The sequence below is a fragment of the Corvus hawaiiensis genome, chromosome 35, assembly GCF_020740725.1.
Source record: "Corvus hawaiiensis isolate bCorHaw1 chromosome 35, bCorHaw1.pri.cur, whole genome shotgun sequence".
In the NCBI taxonomy this organism is placed as follows: Eukaryota; Metazoa; Chordata; class Aves; order Passeriformes; family Corvidae; genus Corvus; species Corvus hawaiiensis.
In genome coordinates this window covers 442,286-467,117 of record NC_063247.1, presented here as the reverse complement: position 1 = coordinate 467,117, position 24,832 = coordinate 442,286, and the positions used below count along the sequence as shown (strand labels likewise).

General features: G+C 52.3%; 1 protein-coding gene and 2 long non-coding RNA genes across 3 annotated transcripts in view; all 3 read right to left on the bottom strand.

The window, feature by feature from the left end:
- LOC125319050 (zinc finger protein 132-like) overlaps positions 1-23,789 on the bottom strand; it is a 33,802-nt gene extending 10,013 nt beyond the window's left edge. The window contains exons 1-4 of the mRNA XM_048289996.1: positions 23,785-23,789; positions 23,044-23,667; positions 22,960-22,971; positions 6,522-7,115 (exon numbers count right to left, since the gene is read on the bottom strand). Coding sequence (XP_048145953.1) covers positions 6,527-7,115; positions 22,960-22,971; positions 23,044-23,667; positions 23,785-23,789 — 1,230 coding nt within the window. The 3' untranslated portion in view covers positions 6,522-6,526. The remainder of the gene's footprint in view (positions 1-6,521; positions 7,116-22,959; positions 22,972-23,043; positions 23,668-23,784) is intronic.
- On the bottom strand, positions 7,351-8,055 carry LOC125319044. Its single transcript, XR_007200582.1, has 3 exons — positions 7,980-8,055; positions 7,552-7,630; positions 7,351-7,365 (listed from the first exon to the last, which is right to left on the bottom strand). It is a non-coding gene; the product is annotated as an uncharacterized LOC125319044 (long non-coding RNA).
- A 54-nt stretch (positions 23,790-23,843) lies between the features above and the next one.
- LOC125319047 lies at positions 23,844-24,559 on the bottom strand. Its single transcript, XR_007200585.1, has 3 exons — positions 24,484-24,559; positions 24,056-24,134; positions 23,844-23,869 (listed from the first exon to the last, which is right to left on the bottom strand). It is a non-coding gene; the product is annotated as an uncharacterized LOC125319047 (long non-coding RNA).
- Between the last annotated feature and the right edge of the window lie 273 nt (positions 24,560-24,832).

Below are 24,832 nucleotides of genomic sequence, written 5' to 3'. Positions count from 1 at the left end.
CTTTCCTTCCTATGGAACAGATCCGTCCTTCTCCTCCAGGGGCCATGGCCAAAACTGAGATTCCTCTTCCAAATTTCTGTGTATCCACGGACTGTTCCCAGATGAAACGTGCCAGGACAATCAGATCTGCCTGCCTTGGCCTCCCAGGGACCCCCTCTCCTCTGCCTTCATGACACTGAAGTCTGTTTGGTGTCAGGCTGTACCGCACGCAATCCCGCTTCCTTCGGGGCTGCTGTTGCCCCTGTGCCCCCTGCCCCCCAAAAGAACAGGCTGCCCTGTGGGGGAACAAATGCAGCATCTCCTGGGGAAAGCCTCAGCGAGGGCTCAGTTTGCTGTTGGTCATTGCGGTGACTGCAGGAAAGGGGCACCCCACCATGGGGCATTTCTTGGTCAGCTCCAGACATAAAGAGTGGGAAACTGTCTGAGACTCGGGTTGTGGCCTCGAATCCGCCACTGTGGTTTGCAGAGAGGTGCAGGGCGGCACGGCCCTGGCTGTGCCCGGGAGCGCTCACTTTGGAGGTGGTGTCGGATCTGATGGGGACAAGGGGTACCCTGTGGGGCTGGGGGTGGCCTTGAGAGTCTCCATGGCACTGAGGGGGAGCTCCATTGATGGGGGTTGGTGTCCTGGGCTGAGGGGCTGTAGCGGGTTAGGTTTGCTCCCGGGCGGAAACACCAATTTACTGTAGTGGTTTGGTCCAAAATACTCATTACTGTTTATCTACTGAGAGATAAGAATTAGGAGAAATGCAAAGCAGGCACCAAACTTGAAAGAATATAAACAAGTTTATGAACAGACCTAAAAGAAGAAAAAAGTCATACCACACCTTCAGAATACTTCTCCTCCCCCACCCCCAACACCTTTCTCCCTTCTCCCACTGACAATGTAAAAAGACAACCCTTGAGATGTTCAGTCTGTTTACCACTTCCATAATAACCTTGTTCAGTCCATTTAGGAAGTGGAGTCTCTCTTGCCCATGCTATGAAAACATTATCACAACGAGACAGCCGCCCGGGTTGGTTCTCTGCTCGCATCATTGAGAGTCCCCTCCCACGACCTGCAGCTTTTCCCACAACTGCTTTTGAGGGTCCAATCTTGAGCTACTGGGGTGCAATTTTAAGGTTGAGCCATCCAGAAATAAAAGTTCTCTTCACCCATCTCTGGGAGCATTTAATCTCTAAGAACAGAGGCCCTTCTCCTTCCCTGGGAGCAAAGGGTCTTCCTCATCTTCATCTCTAGGACTATCTCTGGGAGCATCTCCAGAAACTGAGGTCTTCTCCTTTTCCATTTGGAGCAAAAGTCCTCATCGCTTCCATCTCTCCCTATTCAAACTTCTCATGAAATTACAGCTGCTTCAGCATCTGCCTATCTCAGCGCAGGTGCTTTTGTTCTCAAGCACAAGTTGAACACTCCACCCCCCATGCCTTCATGAAATTACAACGGGTACTCTGATACATCATAGCTTTCCAACAGAATTTCAGCTTTAAGCCTCTCCTCTTTCTCTTCCCTCAGGTTTTCAGCTCTTCACAGCACTAAAAGGGTTAATGTCACCCAGGCCTTGCAGCTGGAATGTCGCTTATCGCTGTTGCTCACATGACCTTTTGCCAGCCAGCAGGGCAGCTTCAGCTGAATCTTGGCCACACTGGAGAGGGGGAGCGTGTCTGCACATAGCAGGGCTGTGTGTGTGTTTGTGGGCGGGGTGTTCCGCAGGTGGAACAGGGCCCATCGGCTCCAGCATGGCCGTGGCCCAGCCTGGCCTGCCGGGCCCTGCATGGGGCCTGCAGCCAGCTGTCCCAGTGCCAGAAACGAGAGAGAGCTCTGCCCGGGCTTTGTCTATTCTTACGTGTGGATCACAGAGGCGGTCACAATTTTAAGTGGTTTAAAGAATTGTCCATACTCAAACTGGCCAGCTGATAGGTTCTGTCAGGTCACAGAGGAGCTGTAAGCACCCCTTTGCAAGAACATCACTTCCGAGACTATGCTTTGCTAACCCACGACAGGTGGGATTGGGGTGAGGGCTGGGGCTGGGATTGGGGCTGGAACTGGGACTGGGATTGGGATTAGCTCTAATAATGGTATGGGATGTGGGCTGCCGCTGGGGCTGGGTTTGGATTTAGAGCTAAATGTGGGACTGGAGTGTGGGCCGGGGCTGGTGTTGAGGCTGGAGTTAGGGCTAAATTTGGCACTGGGGTTGGGGTTAGAGTTGGAACTGGGGCTGGGTTTGGAATTAGAGCTGCACGTGGGATTTGGGATAACGCTGGAGGCTGGGGCAGGGGCTGGAATTGCAGCCGGGATTGCAGCTCGGGCTAAACGTGGGATTTGGTTTGGGGCTGAGGGTTTAGGAAGGGGCTGGGATTGCGGCTGGGGTTGGAGTTAGGGCTGAGATTTGGATTACAGCTGGGATTGGGGTTAAGGCTAAACGTGGGATTGGCTTTAGGGCTGGGGTTGGGATTGAGTCTGGGACTAGATGATTCTGGGACTGGGATGAGATTAAACACGGGATGGTGAGTTTGTCTAAACGTGGAGTGAGACTGAGATCAGGATCAGGGTGAGGTTTGGGACTGAGCACACGCAGAGCGGGACAGCTGAGGTGTCACTGCAGGATGTCCCTGGCACCGTCCCAGCCCTCCTCAGGCACCTCCAAACATGGGGGGCAGCTGGGTGGTCCAAGATCCAGGTGCTGCCACGCTGCCCCTCCATTCCACGCGAGCATTGCGGGAAGGCAGCCCTGAATGTGACCCTTGGGGGTCTGGGATCAGCCTTCACATCCCTGTGGGAGCAGCGACAGAGAGGACGAGAGACTTTCCCCCTCTTATTCCTGTGGAAGGGTGAAGCCCAGCTGCCCTTTTCTTCTGGCACCTCCTCATCTCCTCAGGTGAGGATGTCAAACTCCCCAGGAGCAGGAAGAAGCCCATTCCGGGTTTCCTTGTGTCTGCAGCCTGGAACATCCACTCAGAGCAGAGCACTTTGTGAAAGCCCTGCAGAATGACAGCAGGAGGAGGTTTGTGAGAAAGGCAGGAAATGGTATTTTGATAGGAAATCAAAATTCCAAATTATTTCTTTCTGTAACATTCATTTTCAGTCAGTTCCGGTCTGGTTTCCAGAGTGCCACCTTCTCAGCTGACTGTATTTGTGTCCTCCTTCCTCTTCTGCCTTTCTTTGCCTGCTCTGTTTGTCTCTCAGTGTCTCTCTGGACCCAGGGCAGCTCCCACCAAAGGCCCTCCTCTGATTTTGTTCCCAATCCACCAGCTAAAACAACCATGGGTGAGGTGATGAAGGCTGGCAGTGAAATGTCACTGTAAGATCTTGCTGCACTTGGCTTTTGAATCCTTCCTGAGAGCTTTGCCTTCAAGGGCAGGAACATCTTCCCCTTGCTGGGAACTGGAATTCCAGATCCCTGGAGGGTGTGCCGTGGATCCCAGAGGGGCATTCCCGAGGCTCGCAGGGTTCTGGTCCTGCCGTGCCTCCCACGGGAGCTGTGCAGGGCCAGGGGACAAGGTCCAGCAGCTGGGTGGGCTCCCAGAGCAGACAGCAAAGGCTGCTTTGCTGGCCATTTCCCAGCACATTCCCAGCTGGAAGCAGAGGGAGGAAGGAAAGGGAAGCGAGTCCCTGCCAGAAGCCCAGAAGGATTGGGGTGGGAAGGGACCCTGCCCGTGGGTTACTGGGCTGAAAGCCAAGTGGAGCAAGACCTTACAATGCCATCTGCCTGCCAGCCTGTGCTGCTGACAGGAGCAGGGTGCCACTTTAGCCCTCTGTGGGTGGGACCAAACTGTGCATTCCACTCCCCTTATCTCATGTCTGATGAGCTGTTCATGATGGGTCGTTTGCAGGAGCTGCCCAGTGCACCCCCGACCCCTCAGGCTATGAGGAGCTGGCTGTTAAATGAGATAAGGAAGGAGAGGCAAACCCTGGGAGGCAGGGCAGTGTTTCTTTTTCCGCAAATGACTCAGCTGTGATAACTCCCTCCGGGGTAGCAGCAGCACAGTCCCACCCAGCCTGAGGGCTCAGCTCTGCTGATGGGCCATCATGGACTGAATGGCCCCAGCACAATGGGCAGCTGCAAGGACTGAGACCATCAAGGCTCCCAAAATATCCCATGACTCCCAGGATGACATCATTCCATTGTGAAACTGCCCGCCCTGGGGGAGGGGCTGAGCATTCCCACCTGAACCTGAGCATATAAAATCTGAGTTTGGGGCCTTCTGGCAACACTTAACAGATCCAGGGCAGGAGCAGAACTCCAAGAGGACTGTGACCACTGCTGTTGACAAGACTGCTCCCATCACTTGGACAGGACTGTGTCCACCACTCTGACCAACAGGTTTTGTTTTCTTTCCTTTTGCTTTGCATGCAGCGGGACCAGGTGGTGCTCAGCACAGGAACTAACCAGCACCGTTCTGCTCTTGTCCCAGGGTGCCTGGTTATACTCAGCCTTTGTGGGTTACAGCTGTATCATGGTATTTCTTGTCATCTCTTTGGTGAATTGTAACTCCCACCTTAATCTCTCTTGGGGCAGATCAGTGGGGTTCATTTCTCATGCCAGTTAAAACCAGCACGGTGTTTGAGAGGATTTTACAGTGATGATACAGCCGGTGACTTCTAGAGAAGAACCAAAATGATTTTAACTTTTTTTTCCGCTTCCACGTGCCCCTTAAGTTGGGCGCCAAATTTATGTCTTGGTTTTGGAGACAAGACCTCAGGAGGAAACACTCTGGAATGAGTGTCTCCTCCAAAGGGAAAAGGGCCTCCCCTTTTCCTCCACCAGTAAGACAAGTGGGTCACAAGAACTGGAAGTGGGAAATAAACCCCAAACTGTTTATTAACACCAAACAAAGCAGGGTAGAACAGGGGGAAAAAAAACCCCGAAGTACAACAAATTCCTGGAGAAGGAAAAGACACATGGGCTCGGACCAGCCAGGGCCACCCCGCGGGCCCACCAGTGCCAACTCGCAGGCTCCCTGGATCGTAGGGAAGGGAAGGGAGGCAGTGAGGCAAGGGGAGGGAAGAGAAAAAGAACAAGAAAAACCAACAGAACCATTTTCCAGCTAGCCAGAACACCAAAAACCCAAGGAGCCACACAGCGCTCCCGGCGCACTCCGTCCCAGGCCCTGCCGAGACCCCGGAGCCCCCGAGCCATTGGGCTCTAGCTGTTGAACCGACCCGCACCCGGGCCCCGTGGATCCGGCCCCACCCCTGGGTCCATCCTAAAGACACAGCGTCCTTGGGCATTGAGCGGAGGGTTAAGGAATAAAGCAGCCTCATAACATCACCCCAGGACAGTGTTCCAGTAGCGGGCCTGTTTCTCCCCATACAGTGTGTCCCCCACGCAGTGCCCCACCTTGCTGTCCAAGTGCAGGAGCTGCTCCAGGCTGTAGCTGAACCTCACCACCAACCTCGCCTGTTTGGTACCATTAATGAAGTGACACTCGGACTTTACCATGTGCTGGAAGAGCCCTGTGTAAGCAGGACACAGGTCAGGGGGTGCTCCCCCAGCAGCCCCCAGCACGCTACAGCAAGCCAAGAGCTCAGGGAGCCACCCTGGATCCCCACTCCATAAGCCCTTGCTCCACGGCCGCCATGGGACCTTCCTTCCCGCAGTCCCACCCTCATTTCCACCCTTTTTCCATTTACTCCCCTCCTTTCCCATCAATCCCCAGCTGCCAGCCCCTGCCCCCATCAGTTTGGGGGTCCCAGTCCCCACTTTTGACCCTTTCCCAAACCTTTTCACACAATCCTCCCAATCCCCAGCCCCCTCCTGCTCAGTTTTCAAATCCCACCCTTCCCATTCCCTAATTTCTAAGCTTTCCCACACCTCTCCCATCATCCCCCAGTCCTCAGCCCCTTTCCCATTCTTGCTTTAGGGGGTCCCACTCCCCCTCCAACTCATTTTATGGGTCCCACACACCCATTTTCCCTCCTCTCCCCACCTTCTCCACCATACCCGAGTCCTCTTCCACCCCCTCGGCTCACCTGAGAGCTCCATGCCTGTGGCCAGGGGGGCTCCCAGCACCACCAGTGCCACCAGTATGGCCCCAGCTGCCCCATCCCCAGCTCTGGGCAGATGCTGAAACCTCCCCTCTCCCTTAATTCTGCTCCCAGGAGGCACTGGGGGTGAGGGGGGGCCCCAGGTGGGGAGCTCTGGGTGCGGCAGATCCGCCTGGCACCTGGGCAGTCATCAGCGAGAAAAGCTCAGAGTGGCTAAAAATTGTTTAGTGACTTCTTTGATTGGCTGAGGAAAGGCCCAGGAGCTGAGCTAAGGACCAGGAGAGCTCCTGCCCCGATCACCAGCACAGAAACACAGACCCAGTCTGGGGACAGGGATTGCATTTATTAGCAATGAAATCAGAGCACGAGAATGAGAAGTGAAATAAATCTCTCAAACATTCCCCGCAACCATGGGGATCATCTGGAACAGGGGTCACCAGGTCTCTGCCCAACGGGGGTCACTGTGCATCACCCCACGTGGATCCTCTGCTGCGAGATGCAGTTGGAGCTCTTCCTGCACTCAGGGCACTCGCAGGGCTTCCCTTACTGGTGGCACTGTTGGTGTCTGGTCAAGTGAGAGCTCCTGGAGAAGCTCTTCCCACACTCAGGACACTCGTAGGGCCTCTCCCCGGTGTGGATGCGTTTGTGCCTGGTGAGGTCAAAGTTGTACCTGAAGCACTTCCCGCAGTCGGGGCAGCGGAAGGGCCTCTCATCTGTGTGAATCCGCTGGTGCTGGAGGAGACTGGAGCTGGTCTGAAACCTCTTCCCACACTCCCCACACTCGTAGGGCCGTTCCCCTGTGTGGATCATCTGGTGGCAAATCAGGTGGGAGCGGCGGCTGAAGCTCTTCCCACATTCCCCACACACATAGGGCCGTTCCCCGGTGTGGACCTGGCGGTGGCGGATCAGGGTGGTGCTCTGGCTGAAGCTCTTCCCACATTCCCCACACACATAGGGCCGTTCCCCGGTGTGGACCTGGCGGTGGCGGATCAGGTTGGAGCTTGTGCTGAAGCTCTTCCCACATTCCCCACACACATAGGGCCGTTCCCCAGTGTGGATCAACCGGTGGTGGATCAGGGTGGTGCTCTTGCTGAAGCTCTTCCCACATTCCAAGCACTTGAAGCGTTTCTCCCTAGCATGACACTGCTCGTGGACCACCAGGTTTGAGCTCTGGCTGGATCTCCGGCCGCCATCCCGGCACAGGGTGGGTCTTTCGTCCTCGCAGCTCCCTGGGCTGCATTTGCAGCCCCTCCTCCTGTGGGATCTCCGGTGGTTTTCCTCCCAGCTGGATTCCTGCGCCATGGAGCTGCTCAAAATTGCCTCTTCCACCAGGTTCTGCCACGGGGATTTGTCCTCCCTGGGCTCTGTTCTCAGCTCCTTGTCTGGGGGAGGAAGGACAAGGAGAGGATGGCATTTGCCTGCATGCCACAGGGAAGGGGAAGGAGATCCCCCCAGTCCGTCCCCCGCAGGACGGCATCGGCAGCGGGGTTGTCCTGCAGCTGGGGGCGATGCTGGGCTGGGAGATGGAGCAGGAGAGAGGGGGAAACGGGCAGGGACTTCCTCCTCACCTGCCTGGGTGTCCTGGGGCATCTTCCTCTTCCTCACAGCGTCCTCCTCCATCTGGCCAAGGTTTGGGAGTAGGAAATCCTGGTGTGGAGGGAAAAACAAGGTGTGAATGTGTTGGCTTATGGGTTCCTCCTGCCCAAGTCTTTCTCTAGAAGTCACCGGCTGTATCATGACTGTAAAATCCTCTCAAACACCGTGCTGGTTTTACCTGGCATGAGAAATGAACCCCACTGATCTGCCTCAAGAGAGATTAAGGTGGGAATTACAATTCACCAAAGAGATGACAAGAAATACCATGATACAGCTGTAACCCACAAAGGCTGAGTATAACCAGGCACCCTGGGACAAGAGCAGAACGGTGCTGGTTAGTTCCTGTGCTGAGCACCACCTGGTCCTGCTGCATGCAAAGCAAAAGGAAAGAAAACAAAACCTGTTGGTCAGAGTGGTGGACACAGTCCTGTCCAAGTGATGGGAGCAGTCTTGTCAAGAGCAGTGGTCACAGTCCTGTTGGAGTCCTGCTCCTGCCCTGGATCTCTTGAGTGTTGCCAGAAGGCCCCAAACCCAGATTTTATATGCTCAGGTTCAGGTGGGAATGCTCAGCCCCTCCCCCAGGGCGGGCAGTTTCACAATGGAATGATGTCATCCTGGGAGTCATGGGATATTTTGGGAGCCTTGATGGTCTCAGTCCTTGCAGCTGCCCATTGTGCTGGGGCCATTCAGTCCATGATGGCCCATCAGCAGAGGTGATCCCTCAGGCTGGGTGGGACTGTGCTGCTGCTACCCCAGAGGGAGTTATCACAGCTGAGTCATTGGTGTGCAGAAAAAGAAACATTGCCCTGCCTCCCAGGGTTTGCCTCTCCTTCCTTATCTCATTTAACAGCCAGCTCCTCATAGCCTGAGGGGTCGGGGGTGCACTGGGCAGCTCCTGCAAACGACCCATCATGAACAGCTCATCAGAAATGAGATAAGGGGAGTGGAATGCACAGTTTGGTCCCACCCACAGAGGGCTAAAGTGGCACCCTGCTCCTGTCAGCAGCACAGGCTGGCAGGCAGATGGCATTGTAAGGTCTTGCTCCACTTGGCTTTCAGCCCAGTAACCCACGGGCAGGGTCCCTTCCCACCCCAATCCTTCTGGGCTTCTGGCAGGGACTCGCTTCCCTTTCCTTCCTCCCTCTGCTTCCAGCTGGGAATGTGCTGGGAAATGTCCAGCAAAGCAGCCTTTGCTGTCTGCTCTGGGAGCCCACCCAGCTGCTGGACCTCATCCCCTGGCCCTGCACGGCTCCCGTGGGAGGCTCGGCAGGACCAGCACCCTGCGAGCCTCGGGAATGCCCCTCTGGGATCCACGGCACACCGTCCAGGGATCTGGAATTCCAGTTCCCAGTGTCATACATGAACCCCCTAATTAGCTTGGTCTTTGCATGTTAAGTGTTTTGGTTAGTTAAGTTTGGGTTACACAACTTTAATTGAGTGTTAATGTTCACCCATCAGTCCAGGTACAAATATCAAGTTCTGTTATTAGTGTTTTCACTTGTTCAAAGCAGTTTATCTGCACCAGTCCCAGTTAAAATTCCCCTTCCAACTTTAAAAAGAGTTGTTTTTCTCATGTTCTCTGTATACTTTTGCAAATGTTTTAAGATGTGTTGGATGTATTTTAATATTTATTTTAAGGGTTTCTACTTTGCTCAGAACTAGCTCCAAACCCCAGTTTCTAACAGCCAACAGCCAGTTTTAGACCTTTGGCCGTTGGTCTGTAAGTAAGCTCCATGGCAACCTGAATCTTAATAAGGACATGTTACCACTCTTACTCCAGCTGCTACTACCCCCCTGACAACGACGAGCTATTGGTAGACAGAGATAATCTGTCAAAGGAAAGCACCAATCACTTAGAACCAAAGGGGTGTGCCATGGGCGGTCTGTGGGCGGACTGGGGCGGAGCAAAGGAACTATAAAATAGTGAGTCAGCCTCAGAGCAGGTGCAGACCACTGCAGATTTAGCTGTGGTGGGCGCCAGTGCTGGGCACTTAAGCCTTACTCCTATTTAGGAGCCTTCAATAATTTTTCTCTGACTTTTGGGTTAGCTAAAAGTCAGCCCAGCACTGCAAGTTTTCCACCGGAGGTCCAGTGCTGTAAAAGCCCAAAGATCTCTAATCCCTGCGTTCCCGGGAATACCTCTAGAGCCACTAGGATCCCAAATTTTGGTATTTTCCTGATTTTTATAATTTTTCAATTTTTTTTCTGTTTTAATAAATTATTTTAATTTTTCTAAGAGTTGTCTCGTTCCTCACACCAGCAAGGAGAAGATGTTCTGCCCTTGATGGCAAAGCTCTCAGGAAGGAGCCAGAAGCCAAGTGCAGCAAGATCTTACAGTGACATTTCACTGCCAGCCTTCATCACCTCACCCATGGTTGTTTTAGCTGGTGGATTGGGAACAAAATCAGAGGAGGGCCTTTGGTGGGAGCTGCCCTGGGTCCAGAGATGTGGAAGGTATCTTTTCAGCTTTTATATCGGCTAGCGCTTGTATTTCAATGCCTTAGAAAGCCTCGAGCAGCCTTGAGAGGTAGCAAGGGCGATCTAGCACTTTAGCAGCTCTAAAATCGGTACCTGAATCAGCTGCAGAGCAAATACCATCAGCAGAAGCAAAGAGGGAGAAATATAGCTCCCTGCTCGCTCAATTCCCTGCAGTTAGAAGCTTTCAAATGAGACAGACAACCAGAGATGTTTACAGGAAAGTAGCTGAGCTGAGAGAGAGCGTTTGCCTCCCCTCGACCATCTTTTATTCGGAGAAGGGGAAAGGGGGAGGACTGGGGGCGGACCCGGGGTGAGCGGCCAATCAGACACTGCTGAAGAGTCTGAGTTACATTTGGCTTTGCCTGCGCTTGGAACAAAGGAGCTCAGAGCACATGTCTTTGGGAGGGGGGAGGGGAAGCTCAGAACAGGCAGCAACAATTCCCTATTTTTTTTTCTTTAAAGCTGGGTTGTAACTCTTAGTAACTTAAAAGTGCATAGAACAGTAACAAAACAACAGTGCAAAATATAATTGTAATCTATCGTCCCTACAACTCGACAGTACCTAGGATGCCTTTAAACTAGTTCCCCAGTCAAAACTCAGGGGTTTAGTCAGGACATCTATGGTATGGAGTATCAGGATGAAGATTTACAAAATACAGTGCAAAAACCTGAGTGCAAAACAGTGCAACTTAACTTAAGGGATTAACATGAAGATCTGCAGTAGGGGGTTTACATGAAGGTGCAAAATTAGGATTCTTTTTACGGCGTCTCTTCCAGGAGGCAGTTTTAACCTCCTTAACTTTTGAGGAAGTGACATAAGGTTTTACCCACTTCCCTGGGATCCATCTCAGTCCTTGAGGGGTAGATACACTGGCATACCCACGTCCCCAAGTTACAAGTTTGTATGGTCCTTGGATTTTTTGAGTCTCTGGGTCCCGGATCAGGACTTCTGGATTTTCCTTCAGTTTCTGTCTCCTGGTGTTCTGGAAATGACGATAGATGGGAGGGTTTGGATCCTCAAAGGTGCCATTCAGGAAGTTTATGGTAAACAGTGCTTTGCTGAGTCTGAGGACAGGTGAGTTGAGTTTGGTGGTCCCTGACTGTTGTAGCAGCATTCGCTTGAGGGTTTGATGGGCACGTTCAACAATGCCTTGTCCAGTTGGGGAGTGAGGAATACCTGTAACATGTCAAAATCCCCACTGCTGACAAAAGTTTTTAAACTCCTGGGAGGTGTAGGCAGGTCCATTATCAGTTTTTATCTCCTCAGGTATACCGAGCACAGCAAAAGCCTGGACGAGATGTTTTTCAACATCCTTAGCCTTTTCACCTGCATGTGCAGAGGCATACATAGCACCAGAGAAGGTATCAATAGAAACATGAACGTATTTTAATCTCCCAAATTCGGGGAAATGTGTGACGTCCATTTGCCACACTTCACCGCTATTAATGCCTCTGGGATTGACCCCCATGCCCAGTGATGGAAGCTGTAGCTTCTGGCAGTTGGGACACGTTGCCACTATTGCTTTTGCCTGTGTCCGCGACAGATGGAACATGCGGATAAGAGCAGGAATATTTTGATGGTACATGGCATGGCTCAATTTTGCTTGTTCAAAAACTTGGGGGAGCTTTGGTAAGTCGGCTGATAGAACTATGTCTGCTGGCATAGCCAGAGCATCAGATCTACGATTACCCTCTGCAATAAATCCTGGCAGGTTTGTATGTGATTTCACATGCATGACAAAATAGGGATGCTCTCTGTGGGAAACCAGATAAATTAATTTTGAGAGTAAATCATAAATTTTCTTGTTTGAGATTTCTTTTAGGAGAGCATGCTCAGCTCTAACAGTTACTCCAGCTACATATGCTGAGTCTGTGACCAAATTAAAGGGTTCTTTGAACCTCTCAAATGCTCTAACAACAGCTGCTAATTCAGCTACTTGTGGTGATCCCTGGATTACCTCGATGTCAGATTCCCACTTTTGTGTCTTTGGATTTTTCCATGTGACCACGGACTTTTTACTTTTTCCTGAGGCATCAGTAAAAACGGTAATCGCATCGAGGGGTTTTCTACTTTGAATCTCTCGAGGGATGAAAGAGAATGGCAGATTAAACATGTCATGTTTTGGGTAATGATTTGAGATTTGGCCTGAGTAACTATCTAATGCAAACTGTAAATTTATATTATTTTGGAGTAGGTGATCTAATGCGTCAGTTGTTACAGGTAAATAGATGCATGCAAAGTCACATCCTGCCAGGGTGCGGAGCCTTGCTCTACCCTTCATGATAATTTTTGCCATTAGTTCTTGTGGCTGTGTGATGGTTTTAGGAGGTTGGAGTGGAAGGAATACCCATTCAATTATGATGAGGGGTTCCTTCTGCTCTTTGTCCCACTGAAATATGAGGCCATGAAAGCGTGGTACCTTCCCTAGAATGACAAGCTTAAAGGGTAGGGAGGGCTGATACCTGTGCGCTTGTCTGGTGGAAATGAGCTCTTGTATCTTTTTGAGAGACTGCCTTGCCTCTTCTGTCAGGGATCTAGGGGATGCTGGACCGCCTTCCCCTTTTACTAGGTTTGCAAGAGGAGCTACATCCTCTGTGGTGAGTCCTAACCAGGACCTTAAATACTTCAGTGTCCCACAGATCTGTTGCACTTCCTCTAGTGTTTTTGGGTTATTATTAATGGTGACAGGTATTGGGGTGATAGAGGTTTCTGTGATTTTGAGTCCGAGGTATTTCCAAGGGCTTGTTCTCTGCATTTTTTCAGGTTGTAATTCAAAGCCCTTGGCCTCTAGGGCCTCAACCACCATGTTAAGTGTCTGCTCGAGATACTGATTATTGGGAGCACACACCAGCACATCATCCATGTAATGCAGGATGATGGCTTTCTCTGCTTTGGCACGGATGGGAGATAGAATTTTAGCAATATACTCTTGGCAGAGAGTTGGGGAATTTTTCATACCTTGGGGAAGCACAAGCCAATGATAACGTTCCATGGGAGTTTCACGATGAAGAGATGGTACAGAAAATGCAAATCGGGGGGCATCTGCAGGGTGGAGTGGAATATGAAAGAAGCAATCTTTAATGTCAAGAACAGCTAAATGCCAATGTTGTGGGAGCATTGAAGGTGATGGCATACCTGGTTGAAGGGGTCCCATGTCTTCAATAACCTTATTAACTTCTCTAAGATCTTGGAGTAGCCTATATTTGTTCTTTCCCGGTTTTTGTATTACAAACACGGGTGTGTTCCATGGGCTGTTAGCTGGAACTATATTTCCTTTAGCCAATTGTTCAGCTACTAATGTTTTGAGTGCCTCTAAGTTTTCTTTTTTTAACGACCACTGGTTAACCCACACGGGTTCATCTGTTTTCCAAGTTAATTTCTGTGGATGGCACTCTGCTTCAGTGGCCTGCAAGGGAAAATTTTGATGTCTAGGCGTGATATCAATTTTTGTTCCCCACTGAGACATGGCATCCCTTCCCCACAGGGTGAATTTGGTGTCTAGGACATACGGACGAAGTGTCGCTATTTGTCCTTCAGGACCTTCAATTTGGATGGTGTGTTTGGACTGCTTTGCAATTTGGGTACCTCCAATCCCTTGTATGATGCCCTGAGATTGCAATTCTCATTGCGTAGGCCACTTATCAAATGGAATGACAGACACATCAGCACCTGTGTCTATCATTCCCATTATACTGATTTTATGTGATTTGTAACGGAGCTTACATTCTATTACAGGTTTGTTGTTTCCCAAAACCTCAGTCCAACAGATGGCTGGGATATGACCATCTGTGGGCAGGTATTTATAGGGCAGTGGAAAGGCCTGTGCAATGACTTGACCTTTAGGCATAAAGTACGGTGGATATATACATTGTACCATTAGGTTAGAACACCCGTTCTGATCCACTTTCATGAGTGTGGGTGTAACCTCTATCCCAGCAGGTGTTTCCCGAGTGTCCCCAATAACAAAAAGGTATGTAAATTCTGGCATGTGGTCCACATTCTGGAATGAAATGGGTATTACAGTCTGTTTGTTGTTGTTGAAATGGTGTGCTTTATCACAGGTTACCTTAAACCTGAGTCCAGAAGTCCAAGTTGCTTTGTCTGCAGCCCTATTTATGTCTGAACGCGGAGCTGTTAGGACGCGTTGAGTCGCGAGTTTCCCTGCTGTTGACCTGGGGAAACAGTCTTTGGAGAGTTTTTATCAGCAGTTATAATTGCTCTGCAATTGCGAGCTACATGTCCCTTTTTCTGACAACGATAGCATACAAAGTTACCGCGCGATTGAGTTTCTCCTGTACCTGTAACATTCTCCACAACCTCCCCAACCATCCCCACTTTTTTCAAAAAGGGAGCAGCTGTGTTCAGCTGCACCTTCTTCGTACAGACTTCGAGGATGGATTTAACAGTAGGAGGAGGATACAGCGGGAGAGTGAGAATGACTTGTTTGCAAGCATCATTCGTATTAACTTGGAGAAGTTCGAGTAGGAGCGCTTGTTGGAGGTCAGGATTAGGGACCTGGGAAGAGACAGCTTCGTACAAACGGTTATAAAAGTGAATAATATTTTCATTTGGCGATTGCTTGATGGTGGTATAATGAGAATTAGGAGTTTGAGATGGTAATAATGTTAAGGCCTTTTCAGCAGCATGTGTGATTTCAGTAAGAACTGGACGAGGGATAAGCATTGCTTGTTTTTGAGGATTTGCCATATTATTGTCACCAGATAAAAGGTCTAATGTGATATAATTGTTTTCAAAATCCAGGTAATTATCTGGAGTTTGCCATAAAATTTTTAATAAATCAGATAAAATTATTTTCCATTGCTTTTTCCACACCATAAAATCACCAGGTGTGAGAAGAGTTTGCATTAATGTAAGTAAATCATGAGGTACAAGTAAGTGAGTTGCAAAAGTAGCACTTAAAAGGCTCTTAAAATAATTACTATGCATTCCAAACGCCTTAATTGCCTTGCACAAATCCTTAATATCAGAATAAGAAAGGGGTTTCCAGTCAGGGTTTGCTCCATTGCTAGTACAAGAGAGTGTAGTAGAAGCAGTTGGAGTTACTTCCTGGTAGCCATGGGTTCCCGGATTCAGAGGGGCGGTCACAGGACTGTGGGAACCTGGGGCGGGACAATGGGAAGCAGGGGCGGGGAGTGGAGGGGCAGGGGCGGGGAGTGGAGGGGCAGGGGCGGGGAGTGGAGGCGGGGACACGGCCGGAGGAGGGGAGGGGTTGGGGGCGGGGTTGTGGGAGGCAGGGGCGGTACTTGAGCCGTGGGCGGGAACAGAGGGGGGGTGAAACACGACACTGTGGGGGTGGGGTCGGGGTCATGTTGTAACGCAGGAGTGGGAGGGGATGGGGACAAGAAGGGATTTGTGGGATGGGGAGAAAGGGATTGTGGGAGGTGTAGTTTGGAGAGGAAGGAACATTGCGTCCGCCATTACTAGAGACAAACAAACTCGGAGAAAAGCGGTTGGGGGGGAGGGGTTTTTTCCCGGGCTGCCAGCACATGGCAATGGCTGTCCCTGGGAACAAAGAGATCAGGGGAGAAGGGGTTTTTACGCGCGCTTGAAACATGAGGGCTAGAAACTGGGGAAAAGGCAGTGGAGAAGAGGGGTTGGGAAGGTCCTGGGATGGGCTCTGGATTCCCATCCAAGGCAGGGTGCTGAGGAAACACGGGTGAGCCAGGAGGACGATAGCTCTCCTGTGCTGAGAAGCAGTCTGCTCTAGCTGTGTTTTCCAGCGTAGGGGAAGAGGGGTCCGGGACACAGGGGTTGGAAGAGGGTATAAGGGAATTAACAGGGGGGTTTTGCAGTGGCTTTTCATGTACTGCCTTTTTCTCTGGCAAAGTATAACTTAGTAACAGGAGAGGAAAGAATTTTGAAACTGTTTCATCTCCTGCACGCCTCAGAGAGGAGAGTTTTCTCCCCACCTTATCCCAAAATTCAGCAGATCTTATGTCTTCGGAGGTCAGATTAGGAAAGTACTGAAAAAGCCATTGTACAAAAGATTGAAGTAGATTTTTAGGGTATTTATGCCCAGTTAAAGAAAGGTAACTTTGAACTTGGTGGTATATTTCTCTATGGTGTGCAGAAACTTCAGATCCCATTATGAATGCACAGCAAACCTCAACCCCTTACTCGCCAAAAAGGAGGAAAAAAAAAAAAAGAGAAAGTTTACACTGGCACCAGCTTAAGACAGGAGCCCCTAAACCAGCAGGGAAATACTCACCAGAATTCTGGATTTATCACAGGAAAGCAGGTCCGAAGAAAAAAAAAAAACGCGAGAAGGGTCTTCTGCTTTCCAGCCGTTCCCTCGCCACGTGGCGTGGGGGAGGGTACAGGCTGAGGCTCTGGGCTCGATGTCACGCAAAAAGTAACACCTCGCCACACAGAGCTGGCACAGCAGGACGTGCAGAGCTAACTCCAGCAGACACGCAGCTGCCGGGACACCCTGAAAGTCTCTCAGAACCGGAGTTCAGAGATAGCACGTTGGGCGCCAAATGTGGAAGGTATCTTTTCAGCTTTTATACCGGCTAGCGCTTGTATTTCAATGCCTTAGAAAGCCTCGAGCAGCCTTGAGAGGTAGCAAGGGTGATCTAGCACTTTAGTAGCTCTAGAATCGGTACCTGAATCAGCTGCAGAGCAAATACCATCAGCAGAAGCAAAAGAGGGAGAAATATAGCTCCCTGCTCGCTCAATTCCCTGCAGTTAGAAGCTTTCAAAATGAGACAGACGACCAGAGATGTTTACAGGAAAGTAGCTGAGCTGAGAGAGGGCGTTTGCCTCCCCTCGACCATCTTTTATTCGGAGAAGGGGAAAGGGGAGGACTGGGGGCGGACCCGGGGTGAGCGGCCAATCAGACACTGCTGAAGAGTCTGAGTTACATTTGGCTTTGCCCGCGCTTGGAACAAAGGAGCTCAGAGCACATGTCTTTGGGAGGGGGGAAGGGAAGATCAGAACAGGCAGCAACACACCAGCAGCTGGGAAGGTTGAGCGGTGTAATGGACTGCTTAAAACCACCTTGAAGGCACTGGGTGGGGGGACTTTCAAAAACTGGGAGGTGCATTTAGCAAGAGCCACCTGGTTAGTTAACACCCGAGGCTCCACCAGCCGAGCAGGCCCTGCCCAATCCGAACCCCTACAAACAACAGACGGGGATAAGGTTCCAGTGGTGCACATGAGAGGTATGCTTGGAAAAACTGTTTGGGTAAAGTCTGCCTTGAGCAAAGACAAACCCATCCGTGGGGTCGTTTTTGCTCAGGGACCAGGTTGCACCTGGTGGGTGATGCAAAAGGATGGAGAGACCCGATGCTTACCTCAAGGGGACCTTGTTTTAGGGTGAACTACCCATGGCTCTGTACTTGTATCAGTATCAGCATGTATATTTGTATATAATCTGGGTGATGCATAGATTTACATGGTTAAAAAAAGTTACGTTTCATGTAACATGTTAGTATGGGAAAAAATTCGGGGTGGATAATGTTGGGGTTTCAGTTTAGTCTTAGTTTTTTTCCTGTTAAAGGAATTTTTTCCCATATGCATGTTGCTAGGGGACAAATAGCTGTAGTTTAGAAAGACAAAAAGGGGGGTGGGGCGGGCCTGGCTACTCCTTTGTCTACACCTGGGTGTGGGGGCAGTTCGCTCTGAGCGTCCGGAGAGAAAAGCTGCAGAGAAAGGAGCTGCTGTTTCTTTCTTTTTGGCCGTTCTTTCTTCCTGCTGGAAACAATACTGGGACCCCAAAAGCCGCTTTCCCTGCCCTACTGGAGACCGGGCTGTGGCTGCCCTGCCCCGCTGCTGCTTCGAGCTTTCGCTACGCTGTAGCCCTGCTCGCCCTGCCTGCCTGGGCTTCCGTGGGGTTCTCCCATCTGGATACATCTCACCTGCCACCCGGGATTTGCGTTCGTCCCCGCCGCTCCAGCCTGCCGTTCTAGCCTGCCGTTCCAGCCTGCCGTTCCAGCCTGCTGTTCCTGAGAGTCCGGGATCGGCTGCCCAGGGGTTTGTGAAGCCTTTGTTCCATCCCTTCCCGGGATCCCAGGGCACCGGTGCCGCGTGTTTCCCGAGCTCGCTCCGGAGCGCCCCCTGCAGCCGCGGGGGAACCATCGCACCTGCCCTGCTCACCGGGAGCCGCCAGCGCCCCTGCCGGCTGCGAGCGGAACTGCACCCGAGGGGAAAGGGCCCGACAGCCGAGAAGGCTGGCACTGGGTTTGTGATTGCTGTTACTGCCATAGTTGTTGTTGTTTTGTTTGACTGGTTATATACATATATATATATATATATAGTAAAGAACTGTTATTCCTATTTCCCACATCTTCGCCTAAAGGCCCTTGATTTCAAAATATAATAACTTAGAGGGAAAAGGGGTTATATCTGCCACTTCAAGGGGGGGCTTCTGCCTTCCTTAGCAGACACCTGTCTTTCAAAACCGAGACACCCACGACAGGTGGGATTGGGGTGAGGGCTGGGGCTGGGATTGGGGCTGGAACTGGGACTGGGATTGGGATTAGCTCTAATAATGGTATGGGATGTGGGCTGCCGCTGGGGCTGGGTTTGGATTTAGAGCTAAATGTGGGACTGGAGTGTGGGCCGGGGCTGGTGTTGAGGCTGGAGTTAGGGCTAAATTTGGCACTGGGGTTGGGGTTAGAGTTGGAATTGGGGCTGGGTTTGGAGTTAGAGCTGAACGTGGGACTTGGGATAACGCTGGAGGCTGGGGCAGGGACTGGAATTGCAGCCGGGATTGCAGCTCGGGCTAAACGTGGGATTTGGTTTGGGGCTGAGGGTTTAGGAAGGGGCTGGGATTGGGGTTGGGGTTGGAGTTAGGGCTGAGATTTGGATTACAGCTGGGATTGGGGTTAAGGCTAAATGTAGGATTGGCTTTAGGGCTGGGGTTGGGATTGGGTCTGGGACTAGATGATTCTGGGAATGGGATGAGATTAAACACGGGACGGTGAGTTTGTCTAAACGTGGAGTGAGACTGAGATCAGGATCAGGGTGAGGTTTGGGACTGAGCACATGCAGAGCGGGACAGCTGAGGTGTCACTGCAGGATGTCCCTGGCACCGTCCCAGCCCTCCTCAGGCACCTCCAAACATGGGGGGCAGCTGGGTGGTCCAAGATCCAGGTGCTGCCACGCTGCCCCTCCATTCCACGCGAGCATTGCGGGAAGGCAGCCCTGAATGTGACCCTTGGGGGTCTGGGATCAGCCTTCACATCCCTGTGGGAGCAGCGACAGAGAGGACGAGAGACTTTCCCCCTCTTATTCCTGTGGAAGGGTGAAGCCCAGCTGCCCTTTTCTTCTGGCGCCTCCTCATCTCCTCAGGTGAGGATGTCAAACTCCCCAGGAGCAGGAAGAAGCCCATTCCGGGTTTCCTTGTGTCTGCAGCCTGGAACATCCACTCAGAGCAGAGCACTTTATGAAAGCCCTGCAGAATGACAGCAGGAGGAGGTTTGTGAGAAAGGCAGGAAATGGTATTTTGATAGGAAATCAAAATTCCAAATTATTTCTTTCTGTCACATTCATTTTCAGTCAGTTCTGGTCTGGTTTCCAGAGTGCCACCTTCTCAGCTGGCTGTATTTGTGTCCTCCTTCCTCTTCTGCCTTTCTTTGCCTGCTCTGTTTGTCTCTCAGTGTCTCTCTGGACCCAGGGCAGCTCCCACCAAAGGCCCTCCTCTGATTTTGTTCCCAATCCACCAGCTAAAACAACCATGGGTGAGGTGATGAAGGCTGGCAGTGAAATGTCACTGTAAGATCTTGCTGCACTTGGCTTCTGGCTCCTTCCTGAGAGCTTTGCCTTCAAGGGCAGGAACATCTTCTCCTTGCTGGGAACTGGAATTCCAGATCCCTGGAGGGTGTGCCGTGGATCCCAGAGGGGCATTGCCGAGGCTCGCAGGGTGCTGGTCCTGCCGTGCCTCCCACGGGAGCCGTGCAGGGCCAGGGGACAAGGTCCAGCAGCTGGGTGGGCCCCCAGAGCAGACAGCAAAGGCTGCTTTGCTGGACATTTCCCAGCACATTCCCAGCTGGAAGCAGAGGGAGGAAGGAAAGGGAAGCGAGTCCCTGCCAGAAGCCCGGAAGGACTGGGGTGGGAAGGGACCCTGCCCGTGGGTTACTGGGCTGAAAGCCAAGTGGAGCAAGACCTTACAATGCCATCTGCCTGCCAGCCTGTGCTGCTGACAGGAGCAGGGGGCCACTTTAGCCCTCTGTGGGTGGGACCAAACTGTGCATTCCACTCCCCGTATCTCATTTCTGATGAGCTGTTCATGATGGGTCGTTTGCAGGAGCTGCCCAGTGCACCCCCGACCCCTCAGGCTATGAGGAGCTGGCTGTTAAATGAGATAAGGAAGGAGAGGCAAACCCTGGGAGGCAGGGCAGTGTTTCTTTTTCTGCACACCAATGACTCAGCTGTGATAACTCCCTCCGGGGTAGCAGCAGCACAGTCCCACCCAGCCTGAGGGCTCACCTCTGCTGATGGGCCATCATGGACTGAATGGCCCCAGCACAATGGGCAGCTGCAAGGACTGAGACCATCAAGGCTCCCAAAATATCCCATGACTCCCAGGATGACATCGTTCCATTGTGAAACTGCCCGCCCTGGGGGAGGGGCTGAGCATTCCCACCTGAACCTGAGCATATAAAATCTGGGTTTGGGGCCTTCTGGCAACACTTAACAGATCCAGGGCAGGAGCAGGACTCCAACAGGACTGTGACCACTGCTGTTGACAAGACTGCTGCCATCACTTGGACAGGACTGTGTCCACCACTCTGCCCAACAGGTTTTGTTTTCTTTCCTTTTGCTTTGCATGCAGCGGGACCAGGTGGTGCTCAGCACAGGAACTAACCAGCACCGTTCTGCTCTTGTCCCAGGGTGCCTGGTTATACTCAGCCTTTGTGGGTTACAGCTGTATCATGGTATTTCTTGTCATCTCTTTGGTGAATTGTAACTCCCACCTTAATCTCTCTTGAGGCAGATCAGTGGGGTTCATTTCTCATGCCAGGTAAAACCAGCACGGTGTTTGAGAGGATTTTACAGTGATGATACAGCCGGTGACTTCTAGAGAAGAACCAAAATGATTTTAACTTTTTTTTCCGCTTCCACGTGCCCCTTAAGTTGGGCGCCAAATTTATGTCTTGGTTTTGGAGACAAGACCTCAGGAGGAAACACTCTGGAATGAGTGTCTCCTCCAAAGGGAAAAGGGCCTCCCCTTTTCCTCCACCAGTAAGACAAGTGGGTCACAAGAACTGGAAGTGGGAAATAAACCCCAAACTGTTTATTAACACCAAACAAAGCAGGGTAGAACAGGGGGAAAAAAAACCCCGAAGTACAACAAATTCCTGGAGAAGGAAAAGACACATGGGCTCGGACCAGCCAGGGCCACCCCGCGGGCCCACCAGTGCCAACTCGCAGGCTCCCTGGATCGTAGGGAAGGGAAGGGAGGCAGTGAGGCAAGGGGAGGGAAGAGAAAAAGAACAAGAAAAACCAACAGAACCATTTTCCAGCTAGCCAGAACACCAAAAACCCAAGGAGCCACACAGCGCTCCCGGCGCACTCCCTCCCAGGCCCTGCCGAGACCCCGGAGCCCCCGAGCCGTTGGGCTCTAGCTGTTGAACCGACCCGCACCCGGGCCCCGTGGATCCGGCCCCAGCCCTGGGTCCATCCTAAAGACACAGCGTCCTTGGGCATTGAGCGGAGGGTTAAGGAATAAAGCAGCCTCATAACATCACCCCAGGACAGTGTTCCAGTAGCGGGCCTGTTTCTCCCCATACAGTGTGTCCCCCACGCAGTGCCCCACCTTGCTGTCCAAGTGCAGGAGCTGCTCCAGGCTGTAGCTGAACCTCACCACCAACCTTGCCTGTTTGGTACCATTAATGAAGCGACACTCGGACTTTACCATGTGCTGGAAGAGCCCTGTGTAAGCAGGACACAGGTCAGGGGGTGCTCCCCCAGCAGCCCCCAGCACGCTACAGCAAGCCAAGAGCTCAGGGGGCCACCCTGGATCCCCACTCCATAAGCCCTTGCTCCACGGCCGCCATGGGACCTTCCTTCCCGCAGTCCCACCCTCATTTCCACCCTTTTTCCATTTACTCCCCTCCTTTCCCATCAATCCCCAGCTGCCAGCCCCTGCCCCCATCAGTTTGGGGGTCCCAGTCCCCACTTTTGACCCTTTCCCAACCCTTTTCACACAATCCTCCCAATCCCCAGCCCCCTCCTGCTCAGTTTTCAAATCCCACCCTTCCCATTCCCTAATTTCTAAGCTTTCCCACACCTCTCCCATCATCCCCCAGTCCTCAGCCCCTTTCCCATTCTTGCTTTAGGGGGTCCCACACCCCCTCCAACTCATTTTATGGGTCCCACACACCCATTTTCCCTCCTCTCCCCACCTTCCCCACCATACCCGAGTCCTCTTCCACCCCCTCGGCTCACCTGAGAGCTCCATGCCTGTGGCCAGGGGGGCTCCCAGCACCACCAGTGCCACCAGTATGGCCCCAGATGCCCCATCCCCAGCACTTGGCAGGTGCTGAAACCTCCCCTCTCCCTTAATTCTGCTCCCAGGGGGCACTGGGGGTGAGGGGGGGCCCCAGGTGGGGAGCTCTGGGTGCGGCAGATCCGCCTGGCACCTGGGCAGTCATCAGCGAGAAAAGCTCAGAGTGGCTAAAAATTGTTTAGTGACTTCTTTGATTGGCTGAGGAAAGGCCCAGGAGCTGAGCTAAGGACCAGGAGAGCTCCTGCCCCGATCACCAGCACAGAAACACAGACCCAGTCTGGGGACAGGGATTGCATTTATTAGCAATGAAATCAGAGCACGAGAATGAGAAGTGAAATAAATCTCTCAAACATTCCCCGCAACCATGGGGATCATCTGGAACAGGGGTCACCAGGTCTCTGCCCAACGGGGGTCACTGTGCATCACCCCACATGGATCCTCTGCTGCGAGATGCAGTTGGAGCTCTTCCTGCACTCAGGGCACTCGCAGGGCTTCCCTTACTGGTGGCACTGTTGGTGTCTGGTCAAGTGAGAGCTCCTGGAGAAGCTCTTCCCACACTCAGGACACTCGTAGGGCCTCTCCCCGGTGTGGATGCGTTTGTGCCTGGTGAGGTCAAAGTTGTACCTGAAGCACTTCCCGCAGTCGGGGCAGCGGAAGGGCCTCTCATCTGTGTGAATCCGCTGGTGCTGGAGGAGACTGGAGCTGGTCTGAAACCTCTTCCCACACTCCCCACACTCGTAGGGCCGTTCCCCTGTGTGGATCATCTGGTGGCAAATCAGGTGGGAGCGGCGGCTGAAGCTCTTCCCACATTCCCCACACACATAGGGCCGTTCCCCTGTGTGGACCTGGCGGTGGCGGATCAGGGTGGTGCTCTGGCTGAAGCTCTTCCCACATTCCCCACACACATAGGGCCGTTCCCCGGTGTGGACCTGGCGGTGGCGGATCAGGTTGGAGCTTGTGCTGAAGCTCTTCCCACATTCCCCACACACATAGGGCCGTTCCTCAGTGTGGATCAACCGGTGGTGGATCAGGGTGGTGCTCTGGCTGAAGCTCTTCCCACATTCCAAGCACTTGAAGTGTTTCTCCCTAGCATGACACTGCTCGTGGACCACCAGGTTTGAGCTCTGGCTGGATCTCCGGCCGCCATCCCGGCACAGGGTGGGTCTTTCGTCCTCACAGCTCCCTGGGCTGCGTTTGCAGCCCCTCCTCCTGTGGGATCTCCGGTGGTTTTCCTCCCCGCTGGATTCCTGCGCCATGGAGCTGCTCAAAATGGCCTCTTCCACCAGGTTCTGCCGCGGGGATTTGTCCTCCCTGGGCTCTGTCCTCAGCTCCTTGTCTGGGGGAGGAAGGACAAGGAGAGGATGGCATTTGCCTGCATGCCACAGGGAAGGGGAAGGAGATCCCCCCAGTCCGTCCCCCGCAGGACGGCATCGGCAGCGGGGTTGTCCTGCAGCTGGGGGCGATGCTGGGCTGGGAGATGGAGCAGGAGAGAGGGGGAAACAGGCAGGGATTTCCACCTCACCTGCCTGGGTGTTCCGGGGCATCTTCCTCTTCCTCACAGCCTCCTCCTCCATCTGGCCAAGGTTTGGGAGTAGGAAATCCTGGTGTGGAGGGAAAAACAAGGTGTGAGTGTGTTGGCTTATGGGTTCCTCCTGCCCAAGTCTTTCTCTAGAAGTCACCGGCTGTATCATGACTGTAAAATCCTCTCAAACACCATGCTGGTTTTACCTGGCATGAGAAATGAACCCCACTGATCTGCCTCAAGAGAGATTAAGGTGGGAATTACAATTCACCAAAGAGATGACAAGAAATACCATGATACAGCTGTAACCCACAAAGGCTGAGTATAACCAGGCACCCTGGGACAAGAGCAGAACGGTGCTGGTTAGTTCCTGTGCTGAGCACCACCTGGTCCCGCTGCATGCAAAGCAAAAGGAAAGAAAACAAAACCTGTTGGGCAGAGTGGTGGACACAGTCCTGTCCAAGTGATGGGAGCAGTCTTGTCAACAGCAGTGGTCACAGTCCTCTTGGAGTTCTGCTCCTGCCCTGGATCTGTTAAGTGTTGCCAGAAGGCCCCAAACCCAGATTTTATATGCTCAGGTTCCGGTGGGAATGCTCAGCCCCTCCCCCAGGGCGGGCAGTTTCACAATGGAATGATGTCATCCTGGGAGTCATGGGATATTTTGGGAGCCTTGATGGTCTCAGTCCTTGCAGCTGCCCATTGTGCTGGGGCCATTCAGTCCATGATGGCCCATCAGCAGAGGTGAGCCCTCAGGCTGGGTGGGACTGTGCTGCTGCT